At 40.5% G+C, this 18,255-nt stretch overlaps 1 protein-coding gene across 20 annotated transcripts in view; it reads right to left on the bottom strand.

Moving 5' to 3' along the window:
- clasp2 (cytoplasmic linker associated protein 2) overlaps positions 1 to 18,255 on the bottom strand; it is a 57,794-nt gene that overhangs the window by 13,851 nt on the left and 25,688 nt on the right. For 15 of the 20 annotated variants that reach the window (XM_036566527.1, XM_036566532.1, XM_036566533.1 and 12 more), the window contains 16 exons: positions 15,110 to 15,186; positions 14,858 to 14,950; positions 13,126 to 13,271; positions 12,724 to 12,859; positions 11,592 to 11,662; positions 11,441 to 11,500; positions 9,483 to 9,560; positions 9,214 to 9,381; positions 9,014 to 9,054; positions 8,110 to 8,274; positions 7,766 to 7,786; positions 5,137 to 5,241; positions 3,799 to 3,825; positions 2,298 to 2,465; positions 1,921 to 1,962; positions 1,123 to 1,230 (listed from right to left, as the gene is read on the bottom strand). In XM_036566527.1, coding sequence (XP_036422420.1) covers positions 1,123 to 1,230; positions 1,921 to 1,962; positions 2,298 to 2,465; positions 3,799 to 3,825; positions 5,137 to 5,241; positions 7,766 to 7,786; positions 8,110 to 8,274; positions 9,014 to 9,054; positions 9,214 to 9,381; positions 9,483 to 9,560; positions 11,441 to 11,500; positions 11,592 to 11,662; positions 12,724 to 12,859; positions 13,126 to 13,271; positions 14,858 to 14,950; positions 15,110 to 15,186 — 1,506 coding nt within the window. The remainder of the gene's footprint in view (positions 1 to 1,122; positions 1,231 to 1,920; positions 1,963 to 2,297; positions 2,466 to 3,798; positions 3,826 to 5,136; positions 5,242 to 7,765; positions 7,787 to 8,109; positions 8,275 to 9,013; positions 9,055 to 9,213; positions 9,382 to 9,482; positions 9,561 to 11,440; positions 11,501 to 11,591; positions 11,663 to 12,723; positions 12,860 to 13,125; positions 13,272 to 14,857; positions 14,951 to 15,109; positions 15,187 to 18,255) is intronic. The other 5 variants (XM_036566528.1, XM_036566547.1, XM_036566530.1 and 2 more) reach the window with 4 other exon arrangements.

Here is an 18,255-nt window from a genome sequence, read left to right as displayed (position 1 = left end):
GTGACTGGGTCACATGCTTTTGAAAAATCACAGGGAAAATCTGTCAAAAATGTTAAGATAATTAAAAACAAATGTATTTTAAACTATATAATCAGTTCTTCATATGCAATCAATTGTAATTTTAACAAAAGGGTAGTTGTCACCAATTGACAGAAAAAAGGAAATGTACACATACTGTTGTCTTAGGTTTTGTTTCAAAAGCTTTCTCTCTAGGGAGCAAGGCAGGAATATCATCTTAAATGCTGCTTGTGTCATCATCTTTCAGCATCCGCAACATGACACGAAGCAAAACTGGAAAGCCAGCAAGCAATGATGTCTTCTTGATGGTGACCCCAGTGAACCATGCCTACTACATGATCAGAATCGCAGTTCTATTAAAATGTACTATGAATCAATCAAGTAAGGATGCACCAACCATGAATTTTTATGGCTGATTTAGATTGTTAGAGTTATTTGCATTTTTATTTTAACCCGAAGCTCACAATGTGTGGGCTAAACGAAAAACATGAAACACACTAGCACTTTTCCAGTACTATCTCTCAGCCAAAGTAGCAATGCTTTGAAATGGGCCAAACTGACATTTTAAATTCTTAACTGAATAATCAGTTGCCTAAGAAAAAAAAAAAAGACACAACTGGCCATTTAGCATGATAAGTAATGCATAATTCCACTGCAGCATTTATTATAGGTGTAGCAGCAGCATTCAAAGACAGTTTAAGTGCATTTACGTGGCTCATGTTCTTTACGTCATAAAATTGCAACACAGATTGGCCAAAATCAAATTAACAAACTGGCAGATTGCCAATCGCACAATTGGAGCAAAATACCAATCTTGGCTGATTCCATGCATGCCATTAAAATACCTCAGTCATCAAAGATTGGGCCATGGGGTTTGATCCATATAAAGCAAGCAGTGAGAGAAAACCAAGCCAAGTTCAGGTGCACTATGAGGCAAAACCGTTTCAAAGAGGTAAAGAGTAGCACACATGCACAAATTTCCATTCCAAGATTTTTAACTACATCTGCTGTCACTCAATCAAAACAACAAGACCTTACAGAGTCCCCTGGGCCACAGCTATATGGCTGATTCCGTTTTATGTACCACTTGCCGTGGCTACTCACCAAGCGGTGTGAAGGAGCGCACAGGGCTGGTGTCTCTGCTGCTCTCTCGACTGGCCTCGCGACTGCAGCCCTGACTCACACTAGGCCGTGGTATACGACTACCCCGCGCTGCCCCACCCCAAGAAAGGAGACCGAGAAAAAGGCGATACAAACAAGAACGAGAAAAACAGGGAAGGACAGGCATGAAGATACAAAGATTATACAAATATAAAAGAAGAAATAAAAGGTAGAACAAGAAAAAGAAAGAATAGATATAAGATTCACAAACACAACAGTAAAGCAATGAAATAAAGCAAGAGTAGCTACAACTGACAAATATAGTGGTCCTAATCTGAAACCCTGAGGAACACCACAGAGATCACTTACATTTTCAACATTTACATCAACATAGGTATTCCAGGAAGCAGAAGTATGAATGCGTTTTCGATACTGATAATACATGCATGCTATTCAAGCACTGAATTAGACAAGGAAGTGTGGGAAACGACAGATAAGACAGAAGAGATAAACAGTTAAAGGCATGAAGGAACTGTAGTTTACTGTGTTACAGCTCTAATTTTCATCTAAATCTTCATTCTTGGGATTTGGCACACCATTAAGCACAAAAACACCTTGTTAACATCACAGCAAAAGCACTATGTGGATCAGCAGGTTATTGTGAGAGCAAGCCCAGCTTCTCCGAAGCACGTAATACAGCCCAATCGCCAGTAAAAAGTATTGCGATGACAGTCAGTGCTCAGACAGACAAATGGATTATTGGGATGGGATGGATGATGGAAAGAAGGATAGAAAACGTACCTCCTTTTGATCCATTGTACATGTGGCCAATGTTTGACGGCGCTTTGATTGAAAAAGCACATTTTAAGATTGGTAAGATTATGATTTGCTGTATGCTACCTTCACCCTGCTTCTACACTCAACAAAAACATACAGCCAGACAATAAAAAAAAACAAACACAATTCAGGCCGACAATGCAAATGCTAGAATGACAAAAGCACCAAAACAGAAAACATTTGACACTGAAACTGACACATGTGAAGTGATGACACGTGAACAGAATCTGGTATATGTTTATTAAAACACAATCATCATATTTCATGTTTGATTTGCCAAGTGAAATTAGCTTGTGGCAGTAACAATCTAAAGGTAGACACAGAGTGAAGCTGGTGCTTACCCACAGACAGGCGTGTTGGGCTAGAGTCACGGCTGCAGCCCTGACTGCGGGGGATCCTGCTGCGGCGGTGGGAGCTTGGAACTGCACTCACCCGTTGTGCACCTGTACTGAGTGTGCTCAAAGCTGTGCTTGCTAATACGCGGCCAGGAGAGCCAGAACGAGAGCCCGCTAAAGGGAAGGAAAGGGAAAAGAGAAGGATGAGACCAGTATTTTCACTAAAAAAAAAAAACAAAAAGACAAACAAGGAACAAACAAACACTATTCCGACACATACTATCAAACAGCACAAACAGAGCAACTATGAGTAACTGGTGACCTGAAAGCCAAATTCAAACCTTTATTACTGATTCAGCCCTCTAAACAAGTAGAGAAACATTTGTATTGAATATTTCAGGAATCTTCTAGAGCGAGGTTTTTGTCCATATGCCTAAAATGGAGCTTGCACAAGAATCTACTAACAGACACAAAGAGGGAAAAAAACAGTATAAAGTGTCACCAAACAGGAAGAATGAAGTGCTGCCACTGAACAGCAGAAAAGGTTTCTATTAGGCCTACTGAAGAAGACAAACACAAACTCCTCCACACTTTTCTCTGCATCAGATCTTTCAATCTTAATGAAAAACAACTTCTAAACCAACAGTTGTGGGATTAAACCAAATAAAAATTACATTTTCAAAAGTTTAAGCAGGAAAAAAGCACCCATAGTGAGCCAAGCAGGGAAGCTTTACACTCTACATGCAGCAAGTAGAGTGGGGGTGGGGGGTGTTGATATGAAAGTCAGTGTCTTCATCAACCACAAAGAGAAAATATGCTGGAGAAGAGGGTGGAGCCCAGGGAAATGTGTGGAAAGGGACACATTTTGAGTGACTAGCAAAATATGTGGAAACTCTTACCACCGACAGGGGTAGCAGACTGAGATCCTGAGCCAATGAAGGGGCAGAATTGTAGAGAGGGGAGGGGCCGGGAGGCCCATTGGGTAGGAGGAGGAAAAGCACATTAAAAAGATGCAATGCGTTATGGGATTTAAAAAAACATGCAGGTGGCCTGATTGTCCCAACGCAGATATGAATGCACAAAACATTGGTCCGCAAATAAAGAGGGCAATGTGAGGCGCACACAGATTTGAAAAGCCGCCGAACAGCACTGCACACTGCAATAGTTCCACAGTAAGCTGCAAAAACGTTCAACCACCATGAAGACAGAAATGAACAGATGAAATTCTTAACACACTTCACACACTTTGTGACACTAATTCTTCCTTTAGTTTAGATTTTTTCTTTCTTTTATTCAGCATTCTGTCAGCAATGTCTCTCTCTCTCTCTCTCACACATACAAGAGAATTTGTGTGTGCTTTTTAAGAGTGTAGTTGGTTCTTGATTGTCCTGCAGGCAGAAATGGACTCACTAACACACCCAAGTGAATACCACAAAGCATGCAGGGTACTGAACACACACACACTCTCACACACTAACACTCTCGCCAACACGTCAGACGAGGGTACCTGGCGTGCAATCAGAATCGTCGGAACCTAGAGGCACAGAAACAGTTGAAGGAGCTGTGCGTTACATCCTGAGAGCAGGATGATTCCAGACACACACTGTGCTCTACACAGTCTTAAACAGACAGTGGATCTAAGGGTAGGAATAAGTGTGTACACGTGCATATTGTGTATTGTGCAAAATTATGTGGGTAGCTGTAAGAGTGTGCGATAAACTGGAGCATGGATTACAGTGCAAGGAAAAAAAGAAATCAGACATTTGTTTGTTATTTTACATATTTCCACAGCATATATCCTATTCAAATTTACACACATTTTTGACTTTATACTTACAAATACAAACAAAAAGTACAAATTCATGAACATTTTGGGGTTCTGTCTTCTGACAGACTCGCAATTTAAAAATTCTCCATAAATTTTTTGTGAAATTTAAGTATGGAGATTGGCTTAAGTCATTTCCACATTTCTTTGCTGATTAAACATAACTCTAATATTTCCTGAAACATCACTTCATTCATGTTTCCTACAATGATGTGTAATGCCCCAGCACTATTTGCACAGAAGCAACCCCATTTCATGATGCTCCCACCTCTGTACTTCACTGTGGGTATGGTTTTTTTGGGATCATACATGCAACCCCCTGTTCTTTCTCTTAACATGACAAGCTGAATTATAAGATTTGAGTTTTGTGTGGGGTGTAGAAACAGAGACAACTGTGGAGCAGATCAGTGCTTATTCTTGTATGTGTAACTGTTGTTTCTGCTGCATTGAGGTCATCCTTTTCAAGTGACTACTGGCTTCTCTCTTACCCTCCTTATCATTAGTCTGAGAGCACATTGCAAAATCTTGCATTGCACACCATTAAAATCTAAAACTTAAAGTTTATCTTTTTATATAAACTTAACATATATAATTGTTTTTATATAGTGTCAAAATAATTTTCCCTCCTATCAATTTAATTTTTCATGCTTACAAACACAAACATTTTGTTCACACAAAAGGCAGTAAGTACAAAGTCAAAAGCCATTATGTGTATGCCATTACATGTATGCACTGGAAGAATATCAACTAATAAAAACAGAAGTGACTGAATACTTGTTGCCCAGCACTGTACTGGTCTAGAATAAAAATATTAAACAACGCGCATGTCACGTATAAACGTTGTTGTGAGAATACACAGGGGATCTGCAATGCTGAGTCTTAAGACTACGATGAGTGACAGCTGTGGGTGTGTAATGGTTAGTGTATGCATGCGCGGTGCAATGCTAAACGAGAGTGTAGAGGCTTGCATGGGGTTTTTGTGAGCATCTTATGGGTGGGTCTGTGTGCATATATACTTACGCTGGGACTGAGATACCATCTTTGTTCGGCTCCGTCCCCTGGAGTCCACTTGACTGCTGCCCACTCCTGATGGTGTCGATAATGGTTGCTTGGTGCGTAGTCGCCCTGGAAACGCACAGACACTTTTACCTTTCAGGGTTCAACTTCAGACAGAATTCATCTAAGATTATACACTTACTGGCAACTTTAATGGGTACACCTAGATGTGTCTACATCTACTGTCCATTTTACCATGTCCTTTTTCCATACAGACAACATGGATGCAATATGTAGTTCTGCTATTACAGAATGCAGTCCATCTGTTTCCCTGCATAATTTGTTAGCCCTCTTTTATCCGGTTCATTTATGATCAGGACCCCCACAGACCCACCACTGAGCAGGTGTGGATCACAGACAGCAGTGTTGCTGGAGTTTTTAAACACTAACACACCACCACCATGTCAGTGTCACTGCATTGCTGAGAATGATCCACCATCCACAAAATACATGCTCTGTGGTGGTCCTGTGGGGGTCCTGACCACGGATGAACTGGGTAACGATGGGCTAACAAATTACGCAGAGTAACAGATGAATTACGGTCTGAAACTGTACAACTACAAAATGCACCTAAATTATGAGTGGACCTGATCTAATGGACAATAAGAATAGATGCAACGTATACCTAATAAAGTGGATAATGACCCTATATTTCCTCCGTTCTCTTTCGAACACCCATTCATCCATTCACTCCAGTACATGAAAATATGCTTATCTGCACATTGCACGCATTAGAGATTAAGACATGTGAAAGATTGATAATTAGTGGCAAGCTTAAGTAGGTTTGATGTAGAAAACACCAGAAGAATGAAGGATGCAAAGGGACTTCCAGCTACAACAGCTGAAGGTAACACACAAGTCACAGTCTGAAGCCAGAGCCTGCAGTACCACTTCTCACCAACAGAGTGCAGCAACACCACAAATAGGAGGTACTATGGAAGGTGTATCATGGTTCTGAGATATGTACTTGCCAAAACCTCAAATTGTGTAAACTAAAGAGTCACAGAGGTCCCAACTATGAGAATAACACCCTTCTCAAAGAGGTAGTACCTCTGCGAGTGTGTGCATGTGTTTGTACGTCTCCTTGTCAGGGTGTCTGTGGGATGAGGATGACTCTACTTCTCTAGTGTAGGGATGAGCAACCCAAAGAAGAGCAGGAGGACATTAGGAGATGAATGGACAAAGTGTGAAAAAGGCAGAAAAATCACAGGGAAAGATGAAGAAAGAGGAACAACAGTAGGGCTGGCCTGAATAATTGCAATACTCGAGTACTTGTTCATTTTTTTGGTATTCATTTCTCTTTTCAGTATTTGAAAGCTGTTTTTCTTTTTAAAGTCATATAAATTATGTCTCCTCAGTCAATACAGAATAGTTATTGTTAATATATGGAAAATGCTAAAAGTAAATACTTTTTAATATCAAGGTTGCACAAAGGCTTGTAGCATATAAACTGTATTGAAACAAATTGAGCTGTATTTTGAGGTATCAGGGCTATCATATTAGCTTGTGGTTAGAACGTTAGCTTGGGGCTAACACATTAGCCTGAATGATGAGTAAAGCAAAGTTAAATCGAATTGATTTGCTTACACTGATTAAAATTAAAAAAATAAAGAGGAACCAACAGGAACACCAGCCATTATATTATGCATGAAATGCTTGTAGCTACCAAATATGTGGCTAAAATTATCATTCAAACAGAAAAGCAACATCATGGTACACAGGTCTACCAATATATCACGCATCCCTAATCACAGTTGGTTTAGTTGAATACATGTTAAATCCATGTAAGCTGGTCTCAGAACACAACAAACTGCACCGATTTTTACAGGGCCATTAAAGCTGAAAGAGATGCCTCTGAAAGAAATCATGTGTGGCAGCACATTAAATTACTGGATGATAAGAAAAATGCTCAGTGCAAATGTGTGGCAGGAGGTTTGTATACCATGGAGATGACTAGTATGATATGTGACCCCCGCCATGCGTCTAAATCCACATTGCCTCTGACTGAACCACATCTGTTCTTTTTTTTCTTTTTTTTATGTCTAATCATTTTAACTGGTTCTCATGTTTAAAGCTTGACAGCCCAAACAGTAGACCTGTTTTGTCAGATAGGTTACTGCTGTATCAGAGAAGAAACTCCTCCACATAGCACAGCACATGAGCTACAAGTACCACACCAATGAGATCATGATATTTTAGCAAAGTATTATTTTAAATATAGTTTACAACACTAGTTCTAAGAGTGTGTGATTGGACAGGATCTTTATAGAGATTATGCATTATGCTTAGCGTAAGTGTAAATGGAGGGAGAAAAAGACACTCCAGAAGGGCTTATGTTTTGATGGATGCAAGACGCTTTGAGCGCAGCTGGTACGGCAAGAAACAGTTACTGAAATAGAAGTAGATCTGTGCTGTCAGAAAGACAACTTAAAATCAAGTATTACAGTGTTTTAGGGTGATTTTGAGAACAAGTATTTGAGTATTCGTTCTGAAAATTCAACCAGCATTCGAAGCCTATAAACTGCTGTTCAGGCCAGCCCTAAAAGACAGACAAGCTAATGGGGATGGATGGGTTGAACTCGGATGATCTTACCATCCTTATCAGAAGAATCATCTTTAGGCCAGAGAGAAGAAAGAGAGGAGCACAGCAAACCAGTTAGAAAGAAGAGTGCATACACACGGACACACATAATTCCAACATGCGCACACACAAAAAGAAACTGAAGAATTCTGGTATTCTTCAGATCACTTAGGATTAAGTGAGGGACTAAGTTCAAGAGGAAGAAAAAAAAAAAAATAAATAAATAAAAAGAGGGCTGTGTGCCAGGTTGTGAGGCGGACGAGATAGAGAGCTGACCCAATAGTGCTACTTTTTGTCTTACACATTCAGGGCAAGTCATTTTGAGGAGCTTTTTCTAGGTGTGTATCTGCACATACCTAGGGAGGCGTATGAGCCTGGGGGCAGCGCTGTGGTGAGGCGCCCGGCTCCTCCCGCCTGCCCACTGTGTCTTGCCTTAGCTCCAGCTGCTGCATTCACATCCACATCACTCCGTGATCGCTGCAGAGAGCCTGGGGAGCCCGATGACTTGGAGCTGGCTGGAACTGAGGAACACATACACATATGTACACACAGGCAAAAAAGTTAGGCACTACGCAGATTACACAGACTTACAAACGCTTTCATAAAATCACAAGCAGTCATATATAACATACTGACATTTCAACGTAAAACGAGTAAATTATAACCAATCATATTCCCTAGGGCTGGCTTGAATATTTCAAATTAGCATTAACACGTTATGTTGGTAGTTGTTTCTCTGAACAGAATTCGTAAGCTTGATCTTTTTATTCAAACCACAAAAATTATAACCTACATTACATTCATTTTCATCAGCAAAGGACTTTAAATGGAACAGTTAATGTTAAAAGGCCAACATCCTGCATTCTTATTGTACAACTCCAATTCCAAAAAAGTTGGGACGCTCTATAAAATGTAAAGAGATGTAAAGAAAACAGAATGCAATGATATGCGAATCTCATAGACCCATATTTTATTCACAGTAGAACATAGAACAGATATCAGATATTGCAAGTGAGACATTTTACCATTTCGTGAAAAACATTAACTCATTTAAAACTAGTCAAAAACACGTCAAAAAAGTTGGGACAGGGCCATGTCTACCATTGAATAGCATCCCCTCTTCTTTTAACAACAGTCTGTAAACATCTGGGACGTGATATTCATCACATTCTCATTGACTGTTGAGGTTTAAAGATCTTCTGCGCCATTTTTAGTAGTTTCTTGGGGATAATACATAAAATACACGCACTCAAACCTCACCTCTGCCTGGAGCAGCTGACCATTTTGATGACAACGGCCGACTAGAGAGATGAAAAAACACATGTAAGAACACAAGTAGCATCAAAGGCTACCATACAGACTGTACAGTGATTGCCAATTCAAAATGTAAATTTATAAAGTTATAAGCAGTTGTGTTACGTTTGCAGCAAGATGCATGTGTGTATGAATGTGCTTCTTACTTGAGGCTCTCCTGGGAGCTCGAAGAAGAGCGATCAGACTGTGGCAGTGACGCTACGCTGCCTGAGCTTTTCAGACACGACTGGAGTGTCTTCTGATAGGACGGTTCTAATGAGTTATAGAGAGACTCCGCCTCCCCAGGGAAGTGAGCCCGCAGCCCCCAGTACGCCCTAAGAGATGGACAAATCAATACGGATACATTAACCCAGAGCCAGGAAGTGGATATCATTTCTATTGTGTGTATGTTTCTGTACATGAGGGGAGCACACACTTTCTGGCCTCCACTCGAGCCTCTGAGTCTGCATCTCTGATTCCCTTTTTTATGCTCTCCACCAAAACTGCAGCATGCCTGATAAAGAAAGAGAGAGGGCAAAGAGTGAGAGAGAACTTGGGGTGATGCATAGAAAAAGAAGTACATATCTGCTAAAGGGTTATTATTATCATTGAGCCTTTTTACATTTGTTGATTAATGTGTCTCATATCCCAACAATGTCCAGATAAGATTAATCTACACTCCACTTTCTCCTTTTTCCAGAATTCCCTCGAGATGATTCAGGGCCACAGAAATTTTCTTCTATGCAGTTATGCAGGAGAAACCAGCTCCAGTTTTAACTACATTTCCAATATAAAAAGGGACAGAAGCTGTGGTACACTACATTGCCAGAAGTTTTCACTCATCCATCCAAATCATTGAATTCAGGTGTTCCAATCACTTCCATGGCCACAGGCGTATAAAACCGAGCACCTAGGCATTCAGACTGCTTCTACAAACATTTGTGAAAGAATGGGTCGCTCTCAGGAGCTCAGTGAATTCCAGCGTGGTACCGTGATAGGATGCCACCTGTGCAACAAGTCCAGTCGCGAAATTTCCTCGCTACTGAATATTCCACAGTCAACTGTCGGGGTATCATAACAAAGTGGAAGTGATCGGGAACGACAGCAACTCAGCCACGAAGGGGTAGGCCACGTAAAATGACAGAGCGGGGTCAGCGGATGCTGAGGCGCATAGTGCGCAGAGGTCGCCAACTTTCTGCAGAGTCAATCGCTACAGACCTCCAAACTTCATGTGGCCTTCAGATTAGCTCAAGAACAGTGCGTAGAGAGCTTGATGGAATAGGTTTCCATGGCCGAGCAGCTGCATCCAAGCCTTACATCACCAAGCGAAATGCAAAGCGTCGAATGCAGTGGTGTAAAGCGCTGCCACTGGACTCCAGAGCAGTGAAGACATGTTCTCTGGGGCGACGAATCACGCTCCTCCGTCTGGCAATCCGATGGACGAGTCTGGGTTTGGCAGTTGCCAGGAGAACGGTACTTGTTTGACTGCATTGTGCCAAGTGTAAAGTTTGGTGGAGGGGGGATTATGGTTGGGCTCGGCCCCTTAGTTCCAGTGAAAGGAACTCTTAATGCTTCAGCAGACCAAGAGATTTGGGACAATTTCATGCTCCCAACTTTGTGAGAACAATTTGGGGATGGCCCCTTCCTGTTCCAACATGACTGTGCACCAGTGCACAAAGCAAGGTCCATAAAGACATGGATGAGCGAGTTTGGTGTGGAAGAACTTGACTGGCCTGCATAGAGTCCTGACCTCAACCCGACAGGACACCTTTGGGATGAATTAGAGCGGAGACTGTGAACCAGGCCTTCTCGTCCGACATAAGTGTCTGACCTCACAATTGCGCTTCTGGAAGTATGGTCAAAAATCCCCATAAACACACTCCTAAACTATGTGGAAAGCCTTCCCAGAAGAGTTGAAGCTGTTATAGCTGCAAAGGGTGGGCCGACATCATATTAAACCCTATGGATTAAGAATGGCATGTCACTCAAGTTCATATGCGTGTGAAGGCAGACGAGCAAATACTTTTGGCAATATAGTGTATGTAGCGTTTGCTTTGTGGTGCATGATTAATTTCACTAATGAGCTTTGTACACATTGTTTATGTAGTTCCATTTGAGAGGAGTAAAAATTACGTATGTGGCTCATAAAAACAAATACATTTACACTTGGTTCAGATGCGTCTCCTACGCATCACAAAACACCTCCTCAAGTGATTCGGGTGATTGAATAGCAACGTGTCTTAGATACACTTGGCATCATGTTACACATGATCAGACAGCTATCCAATCAGACCAAGATGCATGAGATGGCTCAGAGTAAACAACATCATTGTTGTTAACAGTGTTGCTCTCAACACAACTGTCTTGTTGAGAATTTGGCACTGATCCTTATACCTTTCTAGTGAGTGTGTCTGCCACTCCTGCAGCAGCAGGTCCAGGAACTCATAACAGCGTCTAAGATGGAGAGAGAAAGAGAGAGTGCAATGAGCACGTGTGAATCAGATTAGTGCTGAGCTGCAGTGTTGAGGTGGAGCTTGTGTCTTACCTCCTCACAGCCACAGACTTAGACGTGCAGTTCCCTGTGATGAGAGGAATCAGCCGTGGCACATGAGTGTGCTGCACACAAAACACACACAGTCAGAGTATTCCAAATCAGCAAAAACCCCACTGCAAACACTCACATTCCTATCACATGAGAAAACAATAATAATATAGTTTTTAAAATTCTATTTTGTTTAATTAATTTTAAGATGTACTACATTTCTGCATTGTTTTCTACTTTTTAACTTGAAAATCTTTTTTTTCTTTTTTACCTCCCAGCCCATTTTGTACTCGTGTATCTCCTAGTGCTCTTTTTATTTTGAGAAGCACTTTGAGCTGCATAGTATGCATAGAAAGTAACTTACAAAAGGTATTATTATTATTGTTAATATTATTACGGTTATTATTGTCACTATTATTACAACAAGTGCCATTGGACTTCAGGCGTTCCTTTTTCCTCAGGCCTCTAGATGGCTAATTCTTTTATTTGTTTTATGGTGGTCTATTGAATATATTTTTATTGTATTTTGCTTCCTTCATTTTTAAGAAACATAAATTTTTACATTTATCTCTAAATCCATTTTGTAAATATGTAAGCTTCATATACGTAACCATAAATCCATCTCTTTTTATTTTATTTTATAAAGTACTTTGTGCTGCATTTCATATATAAACAGTACTACACAACAACTGTTATTCGTCTTATTATTATTACTAATCATCATCATCATCATTATTATTATTCATTAATCGTTATTATTTCTACTACTACTACTACTACTACTATCACATTACAACAGTAGTGCTATCAAACTTAACACCTTCCTTTTTGCCTAGGCATTTAGTCAGCTAATTCTATGCTTTTTTATGCTGCTCTATTGAATCAGCTTTTTAAATTTTATTTTGTTTAATTCATTTTTAAGATTTTTTTTTGTCTCTGCTTTTATCCACAGCCTTCTGTTGTCTAACTTAAATTGAATGTCCCTTTTTTTACATTTTTAATTTGTGGGGCAATTTTAGCTGCATTTAATGTATACATGTACAATGTAAATAAGACATTATTATTATTACTATTACTATTATTATTATTACTACTACTATCATTATTATAGACAAACGCACAAAGGTTTTCTCACCCGTATGATGATGCGGATTGCCGCCGTGCCAGAAGTGGCCATCACCTTAGCACAGTTAGGGATGAGATTGAACAACACAGGGACAATAGCCTCTGCTCCATGATCAAACTTATTCCCCAACACTGTGGACAGGTGCCTACACACAAAAACACAAACACACTAAAAAAGTGCACTGATATAAATGCAGCTGCCTCGTCAAAAAGCAAAATCTTTCAGTGCTGGCATTCGATTATTCAAACTACAAAGGCCATGTTTTTCCAACTTGGTACTTTTAAGCAAAATCAATCGCCTGATGCTGTCATCTATTTTGAGGCCCTTAATTAGGCAGCTAAACAAACGTTCTGAACAAGCTGAGCAGAGTGTCCACTCAGCACTTCAGTGTAAGGCCTGTGTGTTACTCACGCCACAGTGATGCAGGCCTCTCGCACCACCTGGGAGCGCAAGTCTTTAGCAGACAGCTTAAATGCTCCATCCAGCAGCCGAAGGTGCTGGTAGAAGCAGTCGTAGTTGTTAGCCCCAGCAACCAGCAGAGAGCGGATCTTCTTTAACTAGGGGTGAAAGAATGAAAGAATGAAAGACTGCAAAACGTTAAAAGGACAAATATGAATGTGCAAATAAAAGGAACAGAGGGTTTTTTTCTTCCAGACAAAGTGGAGCCCACAGGCAGACAGATGCAACCAAACAGCTAACCAAATGGTAATCAAATACAGTAACAACAGCAAAGCTGAAAAACTATTTTATGCAAGCTGACAAGCTAAAATATTTCAGTGCATCAGTATCAAAAGCTCAACACCACAAAACTCCCAAAACAGTCAATGATAGTCTCTGACAATAGAAGCATGACCTCAGTCTGGACTGCTGCTCTCAGGGGTATGTCCTGAAACTTCTAATCTGCGTAAGATTTTCTCATGGGAACTTGGTGACATTGTATAAAAGATGCCCCACCTACCATCTAGCCTACCCTTGTCCTTGAGAGTGGAGAGCCATTTTGAAAGGGTGGGTTAGTGGTAAGCTACTACAGGTTCTTACTATTCAGTGCATTTAAGTGCAAGACAAAGCCATATAACAATTCTATGAAAAGTCTTGATGTGTATGAGATGTGTAAGAATGTTTGAAGTAGTTTTTTTATATTTACAGTAAGGACGCAGCAACATGGGAATTCTAGGTCAATGTCAATTTCCGAAATCTCTCATGTACATGCAGCCAAAGGTATGTGGACACCCGACCCTCACACCTCCAGTTGCCTAGCAAAGGTTTTCAACAATTATACGGATTGTTTCAGCCAGTATTTTTTATTGCAAACCAATATGCTCTTAAAATAAATTTTCAATTTTCAAATTCAAAATTTATAATTTGTCAGAATATCATGTATTGCACATGGCCACTGTATAACATTAACCATTTTGTTGTTCGACCTCTCTTTTTTGCCACCCTGACATACAGGTCAATTGGGTGTGGAGCTCTTGATATTGTTGACTGGTGCACCTTCACTCCAGTCTCAGGCACTGAACTCTTTAGCTTCTTTAAAGCGATTGTTGGCCTCTCTGTGGCTTCCCCCACAAGTCCCCTTCTTTCTCTGATGCTGAGCTTGAAGTTTGGCCTTGTCTAGGCAGCGCCTGGGTGGTATGATGCCACTTCAATTACCTCACAATTGATCTAACAGTGCTCACTGGGACATTTAAACACTTGGATACTATTTTGTAGCCTCTTCCGATCTTGTGCATGTCTATAACTTTATCTCTGATGGCCTGAGAATGCCTTTAATCTTCATACTTTTTCCTCTGATTCGCAGTCTGATCAGTGGTACTTGAATTAAGGGGTCTTAATCATTTGTAATCCAGATGAACCTGATGACTTAAGGGGGTTGGATACTTTTACAAGGCACATTATACGAGCTTGTCAGACATCCCATCCCAAAACAATGGGCATCAATATGGAGTTTCCACAAGTGTGGAAGCCTGCCTGTGCGCATTTGTGCCCATTCAGTCAGTAGTGTAAAAATGCTTGAATAATCACAGCCAGCAGGTCAGAGATTACAAAGCGTGAGCATCTGTATGTGTGCATTTGTGTCTACAAATCTTTCTATACTAATGAGAACCAGATGTGTAAGCATGTTTGTGAGTATAAGACTCACTGCATTAGCTCTCTGATCCCAGTCATGTTTATCATCAGAGCAAATCTCTCGGATCTTGTTTAGATTATCCTCCAGATCCCGTGTGGAGTAGATCTATGCAGAGAGGGAGAGGGACCAAAATCACATTTCATATACCTTTAGATGAGACATCTTTTGATACAAAAAATGTATGACATGATAAAATTTGTTTAAAAAGCTGTGCATGTTTTTCCGTTCTTGTGTAAGTACAACTTCATTATGTGTGCAGGTTACCTGAACAGTAGGAACATCTGTGAATGCTTTAATGAAGTCCTCCTCATCTACAGCGCCGGCTCCCTCTTTAGACCCACCTAAACAGAACACACACAGTGGATTCAAATAAACACGCGCAAAATTACACGCTCACAGACAGAAATTCAGTATTAGTGTTATTTTATGTATGTGCCCTCTCTTAAAGGAAGACTCATTTTTGAATCATGGTCACTAAGAGAGAAGTGACTGACAGTTACGACTGTTTCCATAGCAACTGAGCACACTGAGCTGTTCCTATGGAAACCACTGCATTGCCAGGCAAAGGGAGGGGTTCCCTCTATTATGTGTGTGAGTCTGTGTGTGTCATATGTGGGGGGCTGGAGGTTTTTGTCATTGTCAATAATGTGCTGCAATGTGTTACATAACTTCTGGGGTAAAACACTTCAAATAAAGACTTAATCCTCTGTAATCTGATTTAAGCCAACACCATATTTCTACATATTCAATGCCTATTTGCAAGCACTGCTCATTTCAAAAGTGCCAAAACTCTGCGCCACCAAAGGCATAAGTGCATACACGCACGCACACACAGAGCTTTGAGTCGTAATGGACATCCTGTCGGCACACTATCAGGCTGTCAATCACAGGTCCCGAGGGTTGGCAGCCCCTGAGTGGGGATGGGAGGGGCACCCCCACAGGGGGATGGGCTAAAAAGTGAGAAATCAACAAACATCAGCTTCAGGGCCTTGCTCATCAAACCTGAGGGAACCCTGTGTCAGGAAAGTTCAGAAGGACCTTTTTTCCCCCCACCACTGAAGTACAAAGACAGCCTCTCAGTGTAAGCAAAAACATCACTCTCTGCTGAAACTGCTGATATTAGAGACTAGAGTAGCAAACTTAAAGGTTATTATTTAACTGCAGAAGCTTCCTGGGCTTGAGAACATCTGCAGTGCAAACCACACTCAGAAATGTGTCAAAGCAACCAAATACAAGAAGGAAAATCTTCTCATTCTTTATAATCTCCAACCAACCCAATTAAATCTGAATACTGTAAAAGTATTTCCTTTCCTTGCCCTTTCCTCTTGCAGCACACCACCCTTAGCATCTTTTGCTGAGCAAAAGAATGCAAGCAGGTGGCCATATGGCCACTGGGGTGTTTTGCCCTCAGGCATTCCACACACAAGTCTGATAAGGTCAGCAAGGATGGAGAAATATCCTGAGCTGAACACTGGCCTCCATTCATAACACACTGTGCTCATGCAGCAATAATACCACATTAGACTTATTAGCTACACAGACTGCTTTGGGCTGTTTAAGCTGTAACATACATTTTCAAAACCACCACATTTTTACTTATTTTTCTGAGTGCTTAAAGGTCACAATAAATTCAGATTTTGATTTTCACTTTTTGCGGTGGCCAGACTATTTTGTGAATGCTAGGTACAGTGAACAGAAAAAATTGTGTAATTTGATTTAAAAAGAAAATACTGAATATTTCTTTACATAATTACTGCAGAAAACCATTAGCGGCTTCTCACTTTCCACACAGGCTGTGTAAATTTGATCAAAAGCCGTAAAAAAGCAGTTCACATAGCTGATCAGCAATTTATCAGCACAAGCATAAAACCTCTGTCTTTGAGTACTGTAGGACAACAGGATACAATTAACTGATTCAATTCATCACTGATTCACCTGTTGGGAAGTCCTGGAGACAATTATTCAACGAATCTTCTCTGAAATGTCCTTAAGACTGTGACTTAGGGGTGTATTTATTTCTCCACTGCTCTACAGAGCTATGTTTGAGCTATTCCACCTTTTCTCTTTAGTCTTGGAAAGCCAGAATGCTCTGCGTTTACTGTAACAGTAGCAGCACTGCTGCATCATGGAGCTCTTGATGAAACTGCCTGTCACCAGGAGCAGCTCTGCAGGGAATTGCTGTTGACTGATTCAGTTACTTTTGGAAAGTATGTGTATCAAGCAACAGAACATCAGCTTCCATCCACTGCTCTTGCAGCCCTTTTACTGAAACACTACATCATGTACGCAGGTGACTGAGTCTGACAGGACCTGATTACTCTAGCACTCAACAAAGACTTCCAATCACCTGCACAACACTATGTTATACTTAAGGTTCTCCTGTAAGAACTATTCATTCCGCCAATAACCAATCAGAAGATATTAGACCTCATACACACATCGATCACCTCACACTTTGAGTAAATTGAGTACTTTTTTTTTATTAATTTCCATACATAACAGCATTCTTTAAATCGATAAAGAGAAAAACTGGAGGGATCACTTAGGGGTGTACCAATATGCCTATGTTCATGCTCATTGCTATTTTCAATTCTGTGGTCAAGATTCATTTTTCGGTTTTCCACTTTTAAAAAACTCATTTGAGCATGAGTGAGTACTTAGCACAAGCCCTTGTCCACTTTTTTATGATAGGATACACCCAGATGCTTAGTTTAAAGGTCTACTATGTGACCTAATCCCAAGGAGACCCAACAAAACATAAGGTACTCGTCCCAATTTTTCATGTACAGCATCAGGCTTGCAGGAATGGGTTGAGTCTGCAGTTCAATTTCACGCCTGTGCAGACCTCTACCATTTTTATGATCACGGACACTAGTTTTCACAAAAGACAGCGAACGAGAGACTCTTAGAAGACACAGAGGGACGAATCAGAGATACCATTTTACATTCTGTATTGCAATTGTCGCACCCTTAACCCCATAGAACTTTTAATTTAATTTGGTCATCCACGTACTACAAAAGCCAGATTTGTCCATACTGCTGTCATATTGACCTCAATCATTAGAAACAGTACAGAAACAGGGCCTATGGCTTTACTGCACATTCGTCTTTTATATTAAATATGGATGTAAGCATTTGTCATTAGCAAAATACAGACAAAACCAAACCTGGCCTATATCATAAACCAAATACATCATACACTTGTACACTAACTGAGTCAATACACCACATATAAACAGTGATAGTTTTAATCATTTTTCAGTTCTTTCTAGAGGGTCACTGGCAGAGCTGAGCATTTGCTGAAATTCACAAGGTCATGTGCGTTCTGCAACTGCAACTGGCAAGTGAACGAGTAGCACCTTGTGTGTGTGAGGTGTTGCAAATATTTGCTTACTTGAACTGTAAAGACA

Source organism: Colossoma macropomum, unplaced genomic scaffold (assembly GCF_904425465.1).
Source record: "Colossoma macropomum unplaced genomic scaffold, Colossoma_macropomum, whole genome shotgun sequence".
Classification (NCBI taxonomy): Eukaryota; Metazoa; Chordata; class Actinopteri; order Characiformes; family Serrasalmidae; genus Colossoma; species Colossoma macropomum.
The sequence above is the reverse complement of the archived record's forward strand: the minus strand, read 5'-3'. Positions and strand labels throughout refer to the sequence as shown.